The 19274-nt window shown below is 39.2% G+C and overlaps 1 protein-coding gene across 2 annotated transcripts in view; it reads left to right on the top strand.

The window, feature by feature from the left end:
* fgfrl1a (fibroblast growth factor receptor like 1a) overlaps positions 1 to 19274 on the top strand; it is an 88258-nt gene that overhangs the window by 27302 nt on the left and 41682 nt on the right. For both annotated transcript variants that reach the window (XM_067457845.1, XM_067457843.1), the window contains one exon: positions 13603 to 13875. In XM_067457845.1, coding sequence (XP_067313946.1) covers positions 13603 to 13875 — 273 coding nt within the window. The remainder of the gene's footprint in view (positions 1 to 13602; positions 13876 to 19274) is intronic.

The raw sequence follows: 19274 nt of genomic DNA, 5'->3' as shown, positions 1-19274 counted from the left end.
GAACACACGCACGACAGTCCAGCTAACGACATATTACAATTATGACTGGATAAGGGTTATATAGATCATGAAAAGAGTAAACAAACATATATTAGGAGTATAGTATCTTACTTGTCGGAGACATTGTGTAAGCTGATGCTTGAAGCACACAGTGAGGAGATTTTAGATGCTCCATACGGTGTGGAAATGAACGGGTCTTTATCATCGCTGAAGTGATCCACAATACGGTCGCAAATGGACTAACAAGTGAACATGACACACGAGCATAGTCAAGCAGCATATATTAGGCTAGTTCTCGGCTAATGTCCGTCATGTGTGACTCGTGTGTTTTGAATAATGACATGCACAGAGCGAAAGCAAGCGCTCTTCTCACCATCGATAGTAGACACGCCCCTTACCTGCTGATTGGCTACAAATTTGTTATTCCACTCGGCCCGTGTCCTTTTTCTAAAACGGTTTTGAAATAAGACTTACCCCACCTTTAAGTCCAAGTCTTCCAGAGTCGCAGCCAAAGCTGATTCGAAAGACTGCAGTTCGCCAGTTTCTGTGTTTACTAGAAGCACGCAAACGGTACTCAGCCGTCATCATTATGGCCCCGCCCACCGACTCTATACACGATGTGATTGGCCCGGCAAAAGTTTGGCGATTGCAGATTAGGTTTGCTGCCACTAGGGTGCGTCTAGATTTCTAGGCTAGTCAAGAGGGGTTTAGGTATATAAATTTGAAAGGAAAAGATATTAGCATTGTAGCATTGCTTCGAGTAGAGACGTGTAAACAGTGTGGGTGGACTGACAGGGCGAACTGCTAGAAATGGCATCCGTGCTGGTAAACTGTCAACAAAACGGAGGGAAGACTGATGCGTATATATACACCTCTTATAGTTGATTAGCTGAGTTCCCTCCACCTGTGTCATTTATCTGAACGAGCTCCTCCTGAACCATGCGAGTATGAGGATATATGGATATATCCTCCTTATATATATATATATATATATATATATATATATATATATATATATATATATATATATATAGCATATCTCACTAGACTGCTTTCTAACCGAGGGTCAGTATAAATCAGGTTTTGCTAAGAAACTGCTCCTGAATAAAGATCTGTACCAGCTATTTGTATTCCTGCTGCCCCTCCAGAAGTGAGTGTGGTTTGAAACACTTCACGATGAATAAGGCTAAACATGGTAAGTTAAATTACGGCATGCTTTCTATGTATGACATTCGCAATATAATTGATAATCCCACGTTTCTAATGAACAACACATTATGGTTATTGTGTTATTACAAACTGTGTACACTGGTGATAAAGTAAACGTGGATGTGGTGACACTACACTAAGCTTAATTATGTAACGTTAGATGGTTTATAACGGTGTCTTTTACTGTAAAAAATAATTGTGTTGTACCAGTTATTACAATGCATAGATAACATTATGCATCACTGACGAACCTACATTAACAGAAAAAAAGTTTGTATTGGCATTAGGTGTAACATCAATCTGTCAATGTACTAACAAACACATCAGTAAACACATAGCATTCGTATCTCACTACACTAACGTTAGCCTGCCAGTACATAAAGATAGATCAACATGACATTACATTAACCAACCAGTCAGAAACATCCTGTTCGAGCCTTAATTGTTGAATTTCGTTGGAGCTGTCATCTTGTCCCGTTCAAATTGATACAGTTGCACAGATGTGTCCCTGATGTGTCCTCAGAGACTCCCATCGCCATTCTTGCCTCTACTGTTGTCAAGGGCAACAGCTCCCTTGTGTTTATCAAGCCGACCCACAGAACAGAGGGGCGGGGTGAGCAAAGCTCATTAGCAATTAAGGCACATGCGCTGAAATGGCTTGGTGAAAACAGCTGTTTTTGACCAGGTAAAATAATTGTTTTCTTAGAATATTAATGAGAATTTGTTTTAGCTTTTTGCATGTTATATGCCTTATTTTTTGTGTAAGCTACAAATGAAGGAACACAGTTATGCTTGGAAATCAGGAAAGCTTTTTGACTCTGGCCATGCCTTAGAATTCCTGATTTGTTGTGGATTTGGTATCACATAAATTTAGTCTTGAAAAAATGATGCCTTCCTTTCTTTTAGTGTTTGTATGTAAATGTGCTTAGCGGTGTAAATAGATTACCAGTGATTGATTATAGTCATTGAGTTGCTGAATTTTGGTTTCATTTTAAAACAGAACCTCATTGTAAGAAATCAATGTCAAAATGACCTTGAATGTAGGTTTGCTTTCCAAAAGAAATGTAACTAGTGAAGTTACTAGTGACAACGTCATCATGGTGGTATTTTGCTTGTGTAGCTGTTGGCTCTCAAAAACGTATGGTGTCAACGTGATATCCCACAAACCCCCTTATTGCAGCTTTCCCCATGGGAGACCCATACTCAATCTGGCAAATGTTTTAGGAGGTTTTTCATTTCATTCGACTCTCATTGGCTCTTTTCCGTACTTGGCTGGCTTTAGTAAACAGATTCTGGAGTTCACTGAACAGTGTTCAAATGTTAATTGCTGGTTGAACTTCCTGGACCCAAAAATGCTTCATGATAAGCAATAAGAAAGCAATTAATATGAGAAATTGTGAGGTTGTTTTTATGCCTGTTCTAGTTGTTAAGAATCTGTAAGTGAAGTAATTTGATTCCTTCTCAATTGTGTCAGCTTGGGAAAAATCTTAGTATGCACTGAAGGCCAACCCCAGCTGTTAGAGACCACCTCATACATCAGTACGTTTACATTCCTTGAGCTACATTTTCAGCCAGCCATTAACCATTCTTCTGTTCTTTGACTCAGACTGAATTATTAAAATGTGATTTTAATGTGCTTGACACATTTGACTTTCTGCATTTGTCATGTTTGATTTGAACTAAAATATTCCCGCTTAAATACAACTTAAAGGTCTCATGGCATGGATTGTTTTATTATTTTATAATGTTTCCTAGGGTGTATTTATATTGTTAGTATGGTTTTTACATCAAAAAATGTCATAATTTAGAAATAAAAGGCATTTTTTCTATACTGGTATTAGCTCTCTAGCTTGAATGCTCTGTTTAAGGGGCGTGTCTGCTGTGAGACAGCAGTGAAAACACCTAGTGTTGTGATTTGCTGACATCTGCATTTGAAATGAGATTATGTGCAGAGGGGGAGTGGTTTAGTCAGGCGCAAGCAGCTCCAGCACTTCCTGCCTGCCAGTAGTGATGGGAAGTTCGGTTCTTTTCCGCGAACCGGTTCTTTCGGACAGTTCGTTTCAATGATCCGTTTTTTAAAAAAAACGGATCACCGGTTATTTTACGTCTTTACGTAATGACGTCATTTCTATCATCCCGGCGGATGAAAATACATTCAAACACATCCCTATAAAGTATTTGTAATCAAAACATATTATAGTGATAATTATTATTGACATCATCATCATCTTGGATACATTTTTTTTTACAAAACGGCCTGATGATTTCCTTGTTCTATGAAGTCCCTCCTTTAGAAATACGTAACGAGTTCTGATTGGGCCAGCACTTCCCGTGTTGTGATTGGACAACAGCAGTGGTGGAGGAAGTACTGAATCTCAGTACTTAAAGGGGGGGTGAAATGCTGTTTCATGCATACTGAGCTTTTTACACTATTAAAGACTTGGATTCCCATCCTAAATATAGACAAAGTTTCAAAAACTAATGTTGGACGTTTGATGGAGTATTTTTGTGTTAAAAATACTCCTTCCGGTTTCTCACAAGTTTCGGAGAGTTTTTTTCAAGTATGGGTCGACTTGACGTTAATAGAACGGAAGGTCCTTGTATGGGCCGTACGGGCTCTTCTCCCGGTAGGAGAGAAGCGCGCGCATGACTAGAGGGAGAGAGGAAATGCACGGCAGTAAACACTCTCTTAGCTGCAGATCCAGTCGTCCGTGAACACTAATGTCGGTTATAGTCCGCGCCGCGCTCCACTTCATTCCTCCACTTTGACATTAAGCGACTTCAACACTTCAGCACAGCATTCTGGGAAGGCAGCGCTGCATTTGAACCGGTTTGAACGCAGAAATGCTTAAGTCGCATCGCAAAGTGGATCTCCACACTCCAAGAAGTGTGTTTTTGACGGAGCCGTCCCAGCGATAAAGGTTCAGTCCTGCTTTGGAAGCAGCCGGTGAGTAAAACTGCTTCAAATGTCTGTGCTGTTGCTTATCGTCACGTATGTAAACATCAGTAAACGACACGATCGCTTGCTTCGTCATTCAAATGCACTAACGGACTTCATTGCTGTTCTATGTAACTTATAACGTTACACTAGTCTGACGTGCAAACCCGTTTTGCTTGCTACTAAGGTTTGGTCGCATACAATAGTCCATAAACCGAATCATGTCCTCATAAACTGAGAGTAAAGACAAATGTTGACAGGCCACTAAATACAGTACATACCACAGAGACGGACGTCCTGCTGTTGCTGTTTCTATTTCAGCCTCCGAATTAGATTCTGGATCATATCTATTAGCTGAGATCGATAGCAAGGGTTTCTCCACGCTTGAGGACGTCACCGCTTTGCGCATTCGTCATTCTTTAGCTCCGCCCACTCGATACGCCTCCAGGCGCTCGTTTTTTTCCGGAAGGACTCAGTACAGCCCATATTTCTTTTACAAATATAATAAAACTAAAGACTTTTCAGAGATATGAAGGAACTGAGTGTTTCACCCCCCCTTTAAGTAAAAGTACTAATAATCAGAGCCATATTTACTTAAGTAAAATTAGAAGTACTACAACGACAATCCTACTTAAGTAAAAGTAAAAAAAGTACTTGATTATAAATGTACTTTTAGTATTAAAAGTAAATGTACTTGTATAACAATTTATTCTCTTAATGTCTAAATTCAAATAATTAAAAAGAAGAAAACAGTTTCGGCTGTGGTGTTTTAATTAAGTTAGTTTTGGGTTAATGTAGGCTAATTGTGCTTATCATCTTTATGAGGATTAATCTTAAATATAGGATATGCTTCAGCTTTCCTTTTATATTCTTAAATTTGATCAATAAATTAAATTAGAATAACGCTATATGGTTGTTAAAATAAATAATTTACACTTACAAATTACAACTGCATTAAATAATGTTATGAGATTGTTTTAACTATATATTTTTAATCCAATAAGAAACGTTGGAAAGAATGTTTAAACATGAAACTAAACTACCAGTAGGTGGCGGCAGGTCTTTATGAGTGAGTCATTGAGTCGGTTCATTCAAACGGCTGATTCGTTCATGAATGAGGCAGTCGTTTACAAACAGGTTGTTGAATCTTTGATTCAACCGATTTATTCAAACGCTGAATCATTCATTAACACACTTGCTGTGAGATGCGCTGTGGTTCTGATGTGGAAACATGATCTGATCTTGGGAATATTTTGGCAGCTGTAATAGAACAAAAGCAGTTTATATTGCGTCTAAAATGTAAGTGACTAATTTTAATTAATTGTTTATGGAACTGTCATGAAATCAGTGTCACATTTTCAGTCGTGAACAGCACAAGCAAAAATATATTTACCGTAGTAAAATAGTGTGTTGGCCTTATCAGCCTGACCTACTATCATCTAATATTGACTGGATTTTTGTTTTTTAGTCCAGTCAACATTTGCGATTCTAAATGTTAACTGGATTCGAAAATATCAATTAATTTAATGTTTTTCAAATAATTTCTGCTTCTTAACTAAGTAAGAAAATTAGTTTAACATATATTTTTTGCTCTTCCAACATTTTATTAATTGACATTTTAGAGTGTACTTTTCTAGGAGGATCTGGTTTTACGTTACCTACATAAGTGTTTAGCCTTGTTTAAAAAGTGCTTTATGCATTGTCATCACATTCCCTCATTGGAAGTCTATGTTGTATTCCTTTAATTTCAACAACTGTTTTCAGAGATGTTCGTTTTGGGCATATTCACTATCCATTTCCGGGAATTAATGGTGGAAAGCAAATACAACTAGCCATAAAGACAGAGGAAGTGAAGGCGGGGTGAGGGTTATCTTACTCTATCACAACCCGCTTCCTGAAGGTGAATACATTGGCACTCGTGAGCTCAGACCTGCCTGAGAAATGATAATCAAACACATTCTTGCGCTCTAAAGCACGTCCTGCACTCCCTACAAGAGGCCAACCAAAATATTATTATTATTCGACTTATTTTGCACCAAAGGGCCCTATCTAGCTGGTTCATTGAGAGCTATTGATTCTTAAGGGAATGCTTTTTTTATACCACTCTGGAGAGGTTTTTTTGGCTGAGGGCTGGAGTTAAAAGCGAGTATATGATGGAATGCAACTTGCATTGGCCTCTTACCGAATAATTTTTTCCCCCTCATTAGTCGACATTCCAGACGTGCATGTTGGGATACCTTAAGCCAACAAGCCGTAAAAGGGAAGGAGGGATATGGAAGACTGCAAGTTGCTGAGAGTTCCCCGGTGCACAGGCGAACAAGAGGCCGGCCTCCGTATTGTATAGTGCTGAGACAGAAGGGAATGCGTTTGTTGAATGGAGAAAACAGATTGCCTTTTAAAGAGTTTGACCTGCTGTTCCCCTCATTCACTGAGCTCTTTTCTCACAAATACTCTCACACACCCAATATTTACACAGACGTGCAGGCTTTTTAAAGTCTATGCTGTTTAAATGTGTTTTGTTGTGCATCGGAGGGCATTTATTTATTTAGACATTGTAAATACTGTAAATACTGCATGTTGTCGTTTCTCTTTTTGGAAGGTGCTTTCTTGACCCTGACATCGACTTTTGTGACTTGTATGGAAACTGTTGCATTAATCACGGCCATCTTTGGGCTGAAGGGAGAAGAGTTGGAAATTTTTCTCCAGCGCACCTCTGATCTGTGAAACATGCAGTACTGTTGGCCTTCTAGAGGGAGAGGCCGCGGGACCAACCTGGGAACAGAAGACCCGAGCGGAGGATAAATCTGCCCAAAGAGTGGGCGTATGGTCCTGCAAAAGGAGAATGAGATTTCAATCTGTGAAACGGCTCACCAAGAAGATTTTACTCTGATGAGAAAGCCATTTGAAACAGGAGTCTGGCGAGTTCCTGCCTGTGACTAATTTATTTTTCACACTTTCAAACATCATCCATCAACATGTCAACTACCCACTGGTGTCTGTGGGACACAGTAGTGTGTTGTTGTAAGGCTGGCTCCATACCTGTGCATGTGACTCCCACTTGGCACAGTGGGAGCTACATATCAAAGCTGTGTGAATCCAGGGATGCATTTGAGATACATTTTTTACGTGTAGTTTCCTTTGACTCAACATCAAACTGTTTTGCTGTTACACTTCATGGACAATTGATATCTATCAGCATATAAAACAGTTTAGAGAATTTCCGCACTGCTCTTCTTCAAATGTAGATGGTGATGGTAGATGGTGCAGATCTTCAAATAAGAACATAAAATAGTGCACTTGTGTTGTATATTCTTAGCAATACTGATAATCTGTGTCACTGCCAGAGCTATAAAATCTCATGGATTGGTTTTGTTTTCTATGATCTATTCTATATTGTTATAATAGTCTTGAAAGCATCTGTAAAATATGTTTAAAACCACACACTCTTCAGTTTTACAGCAAAAAATAATAAGTTGTCACATTATATGTATATACTTTCAGGCTAGTTAAAACTTATTTTTCTGGAAGAAAACATTTTGTAAGTAAATGTTTTAATGGAAAAAACTAATAAAGATAAAAATGCTTTGCAAAAAAAAAAAAAAAAAAAATGTTGAATGGACAAATACTTGAAGAATATTCAGTTCTTAACTAAAAAAGTATCTGGAATACTGAAATGTATTTTAATTATAACATATTTTACTTATTTTAATCTATGGACTCCTAGGTGTTTTTTTTTTTTTTTTCAAATACCCCCCAAATGTATTGCACATTTTTTAAGAAGACAAAGAAGTTATACATTTTGCTAAAAATAACTGTAATTAAATTCTAAATGAATGAATAAATAAATAGGTCTTTATTTGAATTCATCCCCTCAACAACTTTTATTTTTATGAAACAGGGTTCCCACAGTGTTGAAAAGCCAGGATATACAGTATGAGGAAGGCAAATTTTATGATGCTATCTGTAACTTTGTAATGAATATACATTTTTTAGGCTAAGCTAAAACTAAACTAAGAAAACAATTACTGAGTAAAAAATTACTGAGTTTTTTTTTTTAACTCAGTAATTTTCTTTTCTTTCTTTTTTCCCCAAAATTGTATCAATCGTAAAATCATGTACATTTATTGGTTAAAAATGAATCTTGAAGAATATTCACTTCTTAAAACTTCTGGAATATGAAATATAATTATTTTAATTTTAATTATATGCATTTTATTTGATTATTTTATGGATTTCTTTATATTAAAAAGTTGGGTGTCATTACAGCAGATACACGGAGGAAACCTATTAGTCTACATTTTACATATTACATAAAAGTCTTGTATCATTACAAAACCTTTTGTGACATTAGGTATAAAATAGCTGAAATAAATACATTATAAATGTGATTATTTCAGCCATGTTTGAGGCCATTTTCTGCATATTAGCATATAGGTTTGCGCACTTGTGAACAGTTGAGTTATTAATATGGCAAGCTGAGACCCTAGCCTTCTGTTATATCATGTTTACACCATGCCTTCATGTTATCCTGACATATGACTTGAGATGATGGTTTTCCAGACTCATCTTCTGTTATTCAGATGATCTATTTCATCAGATCGCGGATTTAATTTGTTGAGATAGATTTGGAAATGATTATGTGTTGGATGAACGTCTGACAATGAGATAAAACTCCTTACTCCTTCCTCCCTCCTTTATCCGAGTGATGGCTGCAATTACAAGCATGGTGTTTTTTTAGGGAAAAGATCTAAAACATAATGTCCTTCATGCGTATGACTGCATGTGGAAATTTGTTTCTTAAATTTTTCACCGCAAGATCTTCTTAAGCCCGGTTTTGTGGCAGCTAAATGGATTCAATCTGGTATTAGCCTTATGTAAACAGCCATTAGAGTGACTCACACAGCCTTGAGAGGAATGAACGTGGACAGTATTTGCAGACTCTGACCTTTCTAACCTCCTTGGAGCCACCAACTTAGGAGCGCACAAACAATGCAGTCCAGTAGCAGAGTACGGCAGGGAGACGTGGCTGGCTGACAGAGGACTGCGGTTACAATTTCCCCGCAGACATAAACAGTGACAATATCAATTTCCTGCATTCTGTCTTTTAACGGGAGTAAGCAGGGTTGTACATGGGCAGGGGGAAGCCTTGCTTTGCTCAGCCAAGCCAAGACTTTCTAAGCCTCTGACTGATCTCTTAGTTGACTGCCCTGAAGCTTTCGCTTTACTTTAGTCCATAGTGAACTAAGGTACCCCTGTTACAGATTTTTGAAAATTACTTTTCATGAAGTGTGTAACATAGATCTAAGTGAATGAAAACATCCTGCAAAGTTGAAGTCTAAAAGTGCACCTTCATTGTCTCTCAAAAGTAAACCAAAGAGTCAATCTGAGTCAATTAAACAAATCGTCTTCAAAGCAAATTCCAAATTTTCATGTTGACGTCATGTGCCTGCTTTTTCAGCCTCAATTGGCATTTTGATACAGTTCCCACATGTACACCTAAATAAATTCGGCATATTAATTAGTCTGTTGTTACACTGAACTAAAATGACGACAGACAGTGGGTGTTTTGAAAAATTAATCATTTGGGAGTCATTAAGCAAATAAGGTAAACATATATGCATATTATAAGACAATGAAAGTGTTTTTTGACCTTGCATGCATGTAACGCTGTTGTTGGGGTCTCCCAAAACAAAACAAATAAAGATACATTTCAAATGCCATAATAGGGGCACTTTAAGACTACACTTGATTTGTTAATTGGGAGTTTTTTTTCAATTTTGTTTGCTAATTGCTTAATCATTTCACTTGTGAGTGATAGGACGGGGAGGGATTGAAACTTGTCTGGCCATTGGACAGCCTAATACTTGAGAAAAGAGATGCCTTAGCGTGCAGGCATGTACATATTTTTGATGAAAGATTGTGAGGGCACACGGCAGGTTTTGATGAGCATTGACCCTAAAGTTCTGTTGGTTTGCACTGAGGAACCACTTAAAGGTGCACTATGCAACTTTCCGTCCACTGGAGGGCGCCTATTCAAAACAAATACGTAGTTTGATGACGCAAAGTTTGAGCGCAGCATCTTGGGACATGTGGTCTTCACCTCACAGCCGGTGGAAAATAGGACTTGGGCAGAAATTACGTTCATGCATGCAGTTATTAACGTTACTGGAGTATAAAACAGAGCAGGACCGAGTGTTGTGGAGCTGAGCACGGCTGCTGGAGCGATTGTTAAACAAATACCCACCTCGCAAACACCGGGACTTTTATTATGACAGGACGGGACATGTCGCCGGGCGCCTGCACTGATCCGCTCTTCCGGTTATGATTATGAAGTAATGCAGCTTTGTTTATCATATTAGATACTAGGGCTGAACGATATTCTGTTTTAACATCGACATCGCAATGTGTGCGTGTGCGATAGTCACATCGCCGGCACATGCGATGTAAAGGGTAGTAGCCCACGGTGTATTAAGAGAATGGAAGCACACAGTAAACCCGCGTTTGCTGCTGGAGTGACATGCACGTACCTCATGCCTGCACAGTGATTGGTTCACTGTGCCGCTGCTCACCGCTCACGGCCAAACATTAACAGCTAAAATGCGCGACGAAGAGGATCTGAAGAGGAAAAAAAAAGGTTTGTACCAGAAATCATCTTTTTGGGACTATTTCGGCTACATAAAGGAGGATGTTGAACAAAACGAAGTACTGCATGGAGTGTCTTGTGGCCACAAAACAAGAAAACGCCACCAATTTGTCTGATCACTTAAAACGGCACCACAAAGCTCTTTACGACGAATATAAAGCAGGGCTCGACATGAACGCTTGTCCAGGACATGTGGATGTTTTGAAGGGACGAGTGAAAGAATTTTACTTGACTGACGGACAAGAGCCTGATTAAAACAAAAAATACCTAGCGAATCACCAAAATGCCAGAATGATTGTGCATTAATGTAGTGTAAGTGGCGATCGATTGTGGATAATATATAATGAACAGTTGAAATGATTATAATAATAAGGTCGCGCTGTTCACGCTCGTGCAGCCTATCGAGGAGAAATTACAACACTAGAACGTTTTCCTGAATATAATCACGACTGAAAATGACACTGATTTCATATGACAGGTCCATAAACAACTAATTAACATTCACTTAAAGTCACTTACATTTTAGATGCAATATTTAGTGCTTTTGTTCTATTTCAGCAGTGAAAATCGTTTACAGCAGACCCGTAACATGTCTTACTCATAGCAACAAGTGTGAACAAGTGTCATTAAGACGGTCACCTGCTGCCCCCTACTGGAGGTTTATTTTCATGTTTGCACATACTTTCCAACATTTTTTTTGTCACTTGTAATGAAGCTTTCTTATTAGTGAAATTATTAATATCCCGTAATGGTAATTATTGACTTTAGCCTGGATTGATGGCTCTCAAAATCGCAATATATATCGTTGGGGAAAAAATTATCGCAATGTAATTTTTTTTCAATATCGTGCAGGCCTATTAGATACATTTTAAGTGTGTTGAAAATTATGTTATGACGTTACTCTGTGCGTTCACACTGCTAAGAGTAAAGCGCTCCTGCAGAATAAAACCTGAAACTGAGGGTAGCGCAGATATGACGCAATTGACAGGCGACTTCCTCAAACGCTATGCTGAAACAGCCTGGACCTTAGTTAAAATAGCAATTTTCTCACAATTTACAAATAGTTGGAAGCATTTGTGATACTGTAGGTACTCAACTGAACAAAATATATAACACCGGCCTAGTGTTTTTTGGAAATTTTACTGCAAAAATACTATGTAGTGCACCTTTAATGCACTTCTGTTCGCTTGGTTCATTTAGTGTCTAAAAAAAAAAACATGTCTGCCCACTCAGTGTGTTTACACTGGCATTTGAACACAGAACCTAAATATCTTAAAAGCATAGGGATATGTTCACAACCTGATTAGCCAGTTTTTATTAAATATATTTAACTTATTGAACATCCAAAACAATGTTGTGCTAGGATAAATGCACTCGTTTTATGTGCGTAGTATTTTTAACAGCTGAGGATTTGTAAATGAAATGTGTAAAGGAGACAAAAGTCAAGGGTAGGGAGGAGCCACCAGGTCTGTTTCTGGCACTGAATGGTGTAATCCACAACCTAGTGAGCTCCTCATGTACCTCCATGAATAAAGAACCAGCGCGACCCGCCCCAAGAAACCAATCGTCCAACCTAGAAGGTTTAATATGTGGTGGAGAGTTCCACTCAAGTCCGACATTTTTGGCGGCCTGGGAAAGCATAGCTGTCAACTCAAGGTTCGCCATTGCCACTTTCCCAGAGGGAGGCAGTACAGCCGAATCTTCATCCTCCGAGGACTGGAACTCCCCCTCAGATGCAGCGATTAACATCTGTTCATCCACTGGAGCCCCGAAGGTAACCGCTGGATGCCCATGGGAGGGGCCAGCGGGTCCCTCCGGAAGCTCTACCGGCTGCGGTGCTTGTGAGGGATTAGGGGCCTGCGGAGGTACACATGGCAGGTGTGCCCTAAATGTAATCCTCAGCTCACCCTGCCCATCTGTCGAAGTAGGTCTTACTGGGAATAGCATAAGATCGGGGTATGGGTAGGGTGACTTAGTGGTCTATTTGATGATTGTCAGTGTCAGCAGCCAACAGGGAACTACTGCATCCAGAAACATCTTGGAATAACATCTTGAGAAAGATGCAGCATAAACCGTGTTGCTCTTTTTGTGAGGAAACACTCTTTCAGGAAGTGCTGAAGCACCCAGGAAAGACCGCGGCAACACACAGGAAAAAGTGCAGCCTGTGTGTGCCCTTTACGAACCAACTCTTTTAGTTGCTATGAGAACAGCAGTTTGTTTTCTTCTTTATGATCTGCAACAGTGGCCGTGCTGAATGTGCCGTCTCGCCAACACACGCCCCCCCTCTCTCACTGAGAACTGTGAAGTCTCTGCCTTCATCAACGCTGTTCGGTTCCGAAGTAAATGACAACAGTGAGTGGCGATCACTTCCGCCTTAGACCTGTGCCGCGGGGCAGGGTGCGATATGCAAATCATGCACGGCAATGTTCATTGGCCCATTCTCCATATCTCAAAGCTGATAGGCCTCTCTGAAGTGATCCCAATTTGTCGGTGACCAACTGAAAGGGAACACAAGTTGTCACTGTTAAAATCATTTAATGGACCTGAGCTAACATAAACTAAAAATGAACAGTTTTATTTTTATTAACTAATGTTAACAAGGATTAATAAATATTGTAATTAATGTATTGCTCATTGTTAGTTTATGTTAGTTAATGCATTAATTAATGTTAACTAATAGGAGCAGGTAAATGGCTAACCAACGTTTCACCTGCATTATCATCACTTAACAGGAAAAAGGGTTTGAATGTGTGCCATGTATATTAAGGCAGTGCCCACAATGAAAGTAATACCATCATCTTGTTTTCTTTAGGTCCTCCACGTGTAGCAGAGAAGATTGCCCACCGGCAGACCGGCAGAATCGGACGCACCATGAAACTTCAGTGTCCTGTGGAGGGTGATCCACCACCCCTTATCATGTGGACAAAAGACGGACGAAACATCCACAGCGGTTGGATGCGCTTCAGGGTCCTTCAGCAAGCCTTGCGCATCAAAGAGGTGGAGGCAGAGGATGCTGGGACGTTCATTTGTAAAGCCACCAATGGCTTTGGCAGTGTCAATATAAACTACACCCTCATTGTCATCGGTAAGCATCTTTTTTGCTACTTTTTCATGAAACCTCTCAAAATAGCAGTTCGTCTTGAGAACAGTGGGTCTCAAAAAGTTTATTGCATTATGTCAAGTTTGTACTGATGGGAGAAATTCTCAAATATTTCCATCTAATTGTGTACGCACAAATATGTTCTTAACCTTTTTTTAATGTTAATGCAGTCTGTTAATGAGTCATTGGTGTGTTTTGGGTGTAACATGCAATAAACCAATCAGAGTCTCATCTCCCATTCTCTTTAAAAGCCATTTGCGCTTGCAACATGGTGGATTCGCGGAAAGACTAAACACTTCTCCCAATAGGAATCAATTTACTTTTAAAATGTAAAAATGTGTCTGCGCTGCTGCCCTGTGTGTGTAATAAACATAGTGTATGCATGTTGTGCGTACTAACACACCCTTTAAATAACACAAAAAATACTGCACTATTGACTTTAGACCAGGTTTCAAGTTTCAATGGTGCAGTTGTTTTCAGTTCCTCAAAATAGCAATGCGCCAACAATTGAATTTTCAGACCACCACACCCATGGGTGAACAGATGGGTGCGCGTGCATTCGCTATTTAAACAATGTGGCGCTGTACATGAAACTAATAACTGCATAAAGCTGAAACTAGATTTTTTTTTTTGCCTTCTGTCACATTGGGCTGGGTTCATAACAGGGCCCAATCAATACAAAGTGACATCACCAGCTACAGTATAATATCTGCATCAGCATAATGCAGCATTTGTACTCCTTTTCACAGATCCATGTAAACGGGGATATTTTTGACAATGTTGTGGTCTATACGCATAAAAAAACAGGAAAAACATTTCCATTTTCAGTACATTGTTGTTGTGCAAAAGTTTGGTTTCAATCATGGCCTAGTTTATTTACATAGTTACTGGTTAGTTTTTCCTGCATTTTATTTAGCTGCCTTTGTTTGCCCTGTGTATTTATGTGTATTAAGATTTAATTTTAACATGATTATAAAGCCACACAGTGTATGCGATTGTTTGCAGAGATTTCATTGCATTAATTTACAAGTCATGCCACAAAAGTTAAAATTCACAATTCTCTATACATTAAATAAACAGTTGATTGTGTTTTTTCTCAGTTGGTCAGAACAAAAGTGGCAGACATGTTACCTGCTTGTTCAGATGACATTTTGCTTATTATTTTGGTCATACTTCAAAATGTAGAATCTGTGATTCTAAAGCAGTGTTTCTCAAACCTGTCCTGGAGACCACGAGCCCTGCACATTTTGTATGTCTCCTATATCTGACACACCCACTTCAGGTCTTGCAGTCTCTACTAATGAGCTCATGAGTTGAATCAGGTGTTTTAGATGAGGTAGACATACAAAATGTGCAGGGCTGGTGGTCCTCCTGGACAGGTTTGAGAAACACTGTTCTAAAGTATAGTTTCCACACCAGTGACAGCCACACATACTATGTCTCAAAACATTAGATTCATCCACGCTGAGGAGCTGTTCCGATGCAAAGCCCACGTAAAAATAAAAACTCCGCAAGTAACTGCAATTTGCAGGTTTCAAACAGTGATGGCAACAAAGAGGCAAAACTTATGTACTGCAGCTTTAAAAATGCAGACAATAGCAGGATTATTAGGAAGCTGTCACTTTAACACCAAATACACGCACGGATCATGCATTTTTTTTGTTTGCGTTCACTCAAGTCATAACTGACTACGGATAAAACATTTTTTTGAATGAATAAATTTGTCCATTTAGAATAAACAACCAACTGGCCAACTGGCAACTGACAAATTTTCATATACTCTAATATGACGATTTGTAATCATGTTTGGTACTTGGTGAGTGTTACATTTAGGCCCTGGTTATTCATGTATTTAGAATTCATTTATTAAAGGGGGGGTGAAACACTCAGTTTCAGTCAATCTCATGTCAATCTTGAGTACCTATAGAGTAGTATTGCATCCTTCATATCTCCGAAAAGTCTTTAGTTTTATCATATTTATAAAAGAAATATGGGCTGTACCGAGTCTTTCCGGAAAAAACCGAGCGCCTGGAGGCGTATCGTGTGGGCGGAGCTAAAGAATGATGAGCGCGCAAAGCGGTGACGTCCTCAAGCGTGGAGAAACCCATCTATCTCAGCTAATACAGATAAAGATCCACAATCAAATCTGAGGCTGAAATAAATTGAACAGGAGAAACGGCAACATCAGGATGTCCATCTCTGTGGTATGTACTGTATTTAGGGGCCTTTGTGTGCAGTTTATGAGGACATGATTCGGTTTATGGACTATTGTATGTGACTAGACCTTAGAGGTAGCAAGCAAAACGGTTTTGCACGTCAGAGTCAGAATAGTGTAAGGTTATACAGAACAACAATGGAGTAACCGTTAGCGCATTTGAATGACGAAGCACGCGATCGTATCGTTTACTGATGTTTACTCATGCGACGGTAGCCAATAGCAGAGACATTTGAAGTTGATTTACTCACCGGCATCTTCCAAAGCAGGACCGCTCTGTCAAAAACACACTTCTTTGGTATGATTTGGTGAAGTCCTGTGACAGCAGTGACCGTGGAAATCCACTTTGCGACGCAACTGAAGCGATGCCTTGAAGCTTCCCGTCATTTCTGCGTTCAAATCGGTTCAAATGCAGCGCTGCCTTCCCGGAATGCTGTGCTGAAGCGTTGAAGTCGATCGACGTCACCCATAGGAATAAAGTGGAGGCGCGTCATAAGTGTTCACGGACGACTGGATCTGCACCTGAGAGACTGTTTACAGCGTGCATTTCCTCTCTCTCCCTCTAGTGACGCGCGCGCACCCTTCCGGGAGAAGAGCCTGTACAGCCCATACAAGGACCTTCCGCTCTATTTAACGTCAAATAGACCCATACTCGAAAAAAACTCGCCGAAACTTGTGAGAAACCGGAAGGAGTATTTTTAACACAGAAATACTCCATCAAACGTCCAACATTAGTTTTTGAAACTTTGTCTATGTTTAGGATGGGAATCCAAGTCTTTAAAGGTGTAAAAAGCTCAGTATGCATGAAACAGCATTTCACCCCCCCTTTAAAGTTATTAGTCAAATCATGATTTGTTTGTGAAAACATTTCAATGCAGATTCGCAACACAAATTGATGAGACCTATTATCTTTTAATATGAAATTGGTCAATAGTTTCCAATAGAAGCGTTGACAGTACATAAAGACAACAACCAGAAATGGCCTAAAACTCCATAATAATGTTTAAATAGTTGATCCAGTTTTTTAATCATTCTTCCCACACAAAATAAAATAAAATATGGCGCTTGTAGCCATGAACAGCAACTTCGTTTGTTCAGTTGACCAGAAATGAGCAGGTCAAAATGAGCACAAGGAACCGTTAAATACTTAATCCTCAACTCTCTGATCACTCTGGGTTTTCGATGGCCTTTTCTCAGACCTGTCATGCAGTAGATGAACCTTTGTTCTGCTGTGTGTAAAGTTTAGAGGGCTGAATGAGCATGCTGGCCACTTGCCAAGGTAATCAGGCCCTAATTTGGCCATGTTCCACGTGATGATCCATCCACTTATGTTAGGAGGGGCTCTGATCTCCCTTACTGACTTTCTGAGGACATGAACCTTGCTCCAAGTACATTCATCAGAAATGGTTCCCCATCGAAACGGCAAATCATTGCTATAACTTTTAAAAGTGCAGCAGTGACAATCAGGACCTTCAGCGTGTAGTCACCTTAAACTTCAAGGATGATAATGCTCACCAGTGGGGTAATTTGGGTCTCCAAAAGCATCCTAAAGCAATGCCAAGTCTAAATGGAGGCCCTGGTGAAGTGCCTCTTTCAGGGGGAGTTTATATTAGCTGGAGTAAGTTAATGATCCTTTTATTTGCCTCTTAGATGAGCCCTATGTAATGCAAGACAATGGCGCTAAATTACAGGAATTGAGATCATCCCCAGTAGTGAATGGGCTGTTTGTTTTCTAGCATACAGTGGGTCATTAGTGATCTTGACTCCTGCATGTGCATCTACATAAAACTGCTGTCCCAGTCACCCTACTGATAACTGTAAAAACTGTAGAAAATCATTTTCCATTGCCCTGTTAATTATTGCATTTTCCTGTTAAAGGACTATGTATAATGTGTGTCTAAGTGTGCGTGCTAATTTATAATCTCCTGTGATTTAATATCTGACTGATATATAAAAAAACAGACAAAGTAGCTGATACTAAATCAAGTCAAGAGACCTTTTCACAATGAGTGACACAACAAGCCTTGTCAATGAAAGTAGAATTTACTTTGGGCATCCATATCATTTGCAAAATACAACTAATCACAACATAATCACAGCTAACATGTACTCTATTAGATAGTCTATATTGCCACTCTCCTGACATTAAAGGTGTCATGAACTGGCTTTAAAAAAAATTTATACTGTTGTCTGAGGTCAACTAATGATGTTTGTGTGGTTTTCACATTCAAAAACATCATAAATAATACGTCATAGGCTATTTTCTACACTGGTTTGGAGCTCTCTTCAAAACGCTGGATTTTGATGGGCACTGGAGACTTGGAAGTAAACACTCATGGCTAGGATTGGATAAGATTTGCATATTTAATGAGCTTCAGCCCCTGTCATATCTATGCCCCTGTCAGTTCAGTTCACATGAGGGAGGCGTTGTTTTGAAAGCGGCAACCAGAATGATTCAAGTGGGTCTTTATTAAACAAACACAACGATTTATTTTTCATCTACCCGTGATTGATTGGACTATTATTTTTGTATTACATGGCCCGCACGATCATTCGTTATAAGCGCGAAACGTGCATGCGCCCTTCAAATGTCAAGTCAAGAGAGAGAGAATACCAGAACAAGAAAGAAATAATATGAGATTCATCTGCTTGCCGACGGGGTTACATTTTGGTAGCCCATCTGGAAAACACACAGCCCTGGGACATTTGGTTTTGCGTCCAGCATGCTAAGGTATGTTCTGTAAAAAACGTACATATAAGAAAAACGATCTATAATGCAATACTACATTACATATAAAAAACACGTAAAAAACACGTTGCACTCACATAAGTGTGTTGCACCATTCCTCCTGTCGGATCCAATATAGAAGAAATAGCATTGTATTTTAATATCAAATGTCTGCAAATCCAGCTTGACCTGAGATTTATTTACAAACAATTCCGCAGTGAAATTAATGTCTTCCCCACGTGAGCTGGAACTTCTTTAAAAATAAAGTTCAACGACATATTCCTAATATTAGGAAGCTTATGTAGTGACTGTGTTCTTCCACAACCAGGAATAGCGCAACATCTTGCTATATTCTTTGGCATACTGAAATACACGTTCTTATTATTCTGTAGAGGCGGTGTTTCATCAGTCGATTAAGTCAAGATGCGAACACGATCGTTT

Source organism: Pseudorasbora parva, chromosome 11 (genome assembly GCF_024679245.1).
Source record: "Pseudorasbora parva isolate DD20220531a chromosome 11, ASM2467924v1, whole genome shotgun sequence".
NCBI classification, from domain to species: Eukaryota; Metazoa; Chordata; class Actinopteri; order Cypriniformes; family Gobionidae; genus Pseudorasbora; species Pseudorasbora parva.
The sequence above is the reverse complement of the archived record's forward strand: the minus strand, read 5'-3'. Positions and strand labels throughout refer to the sequence as shown.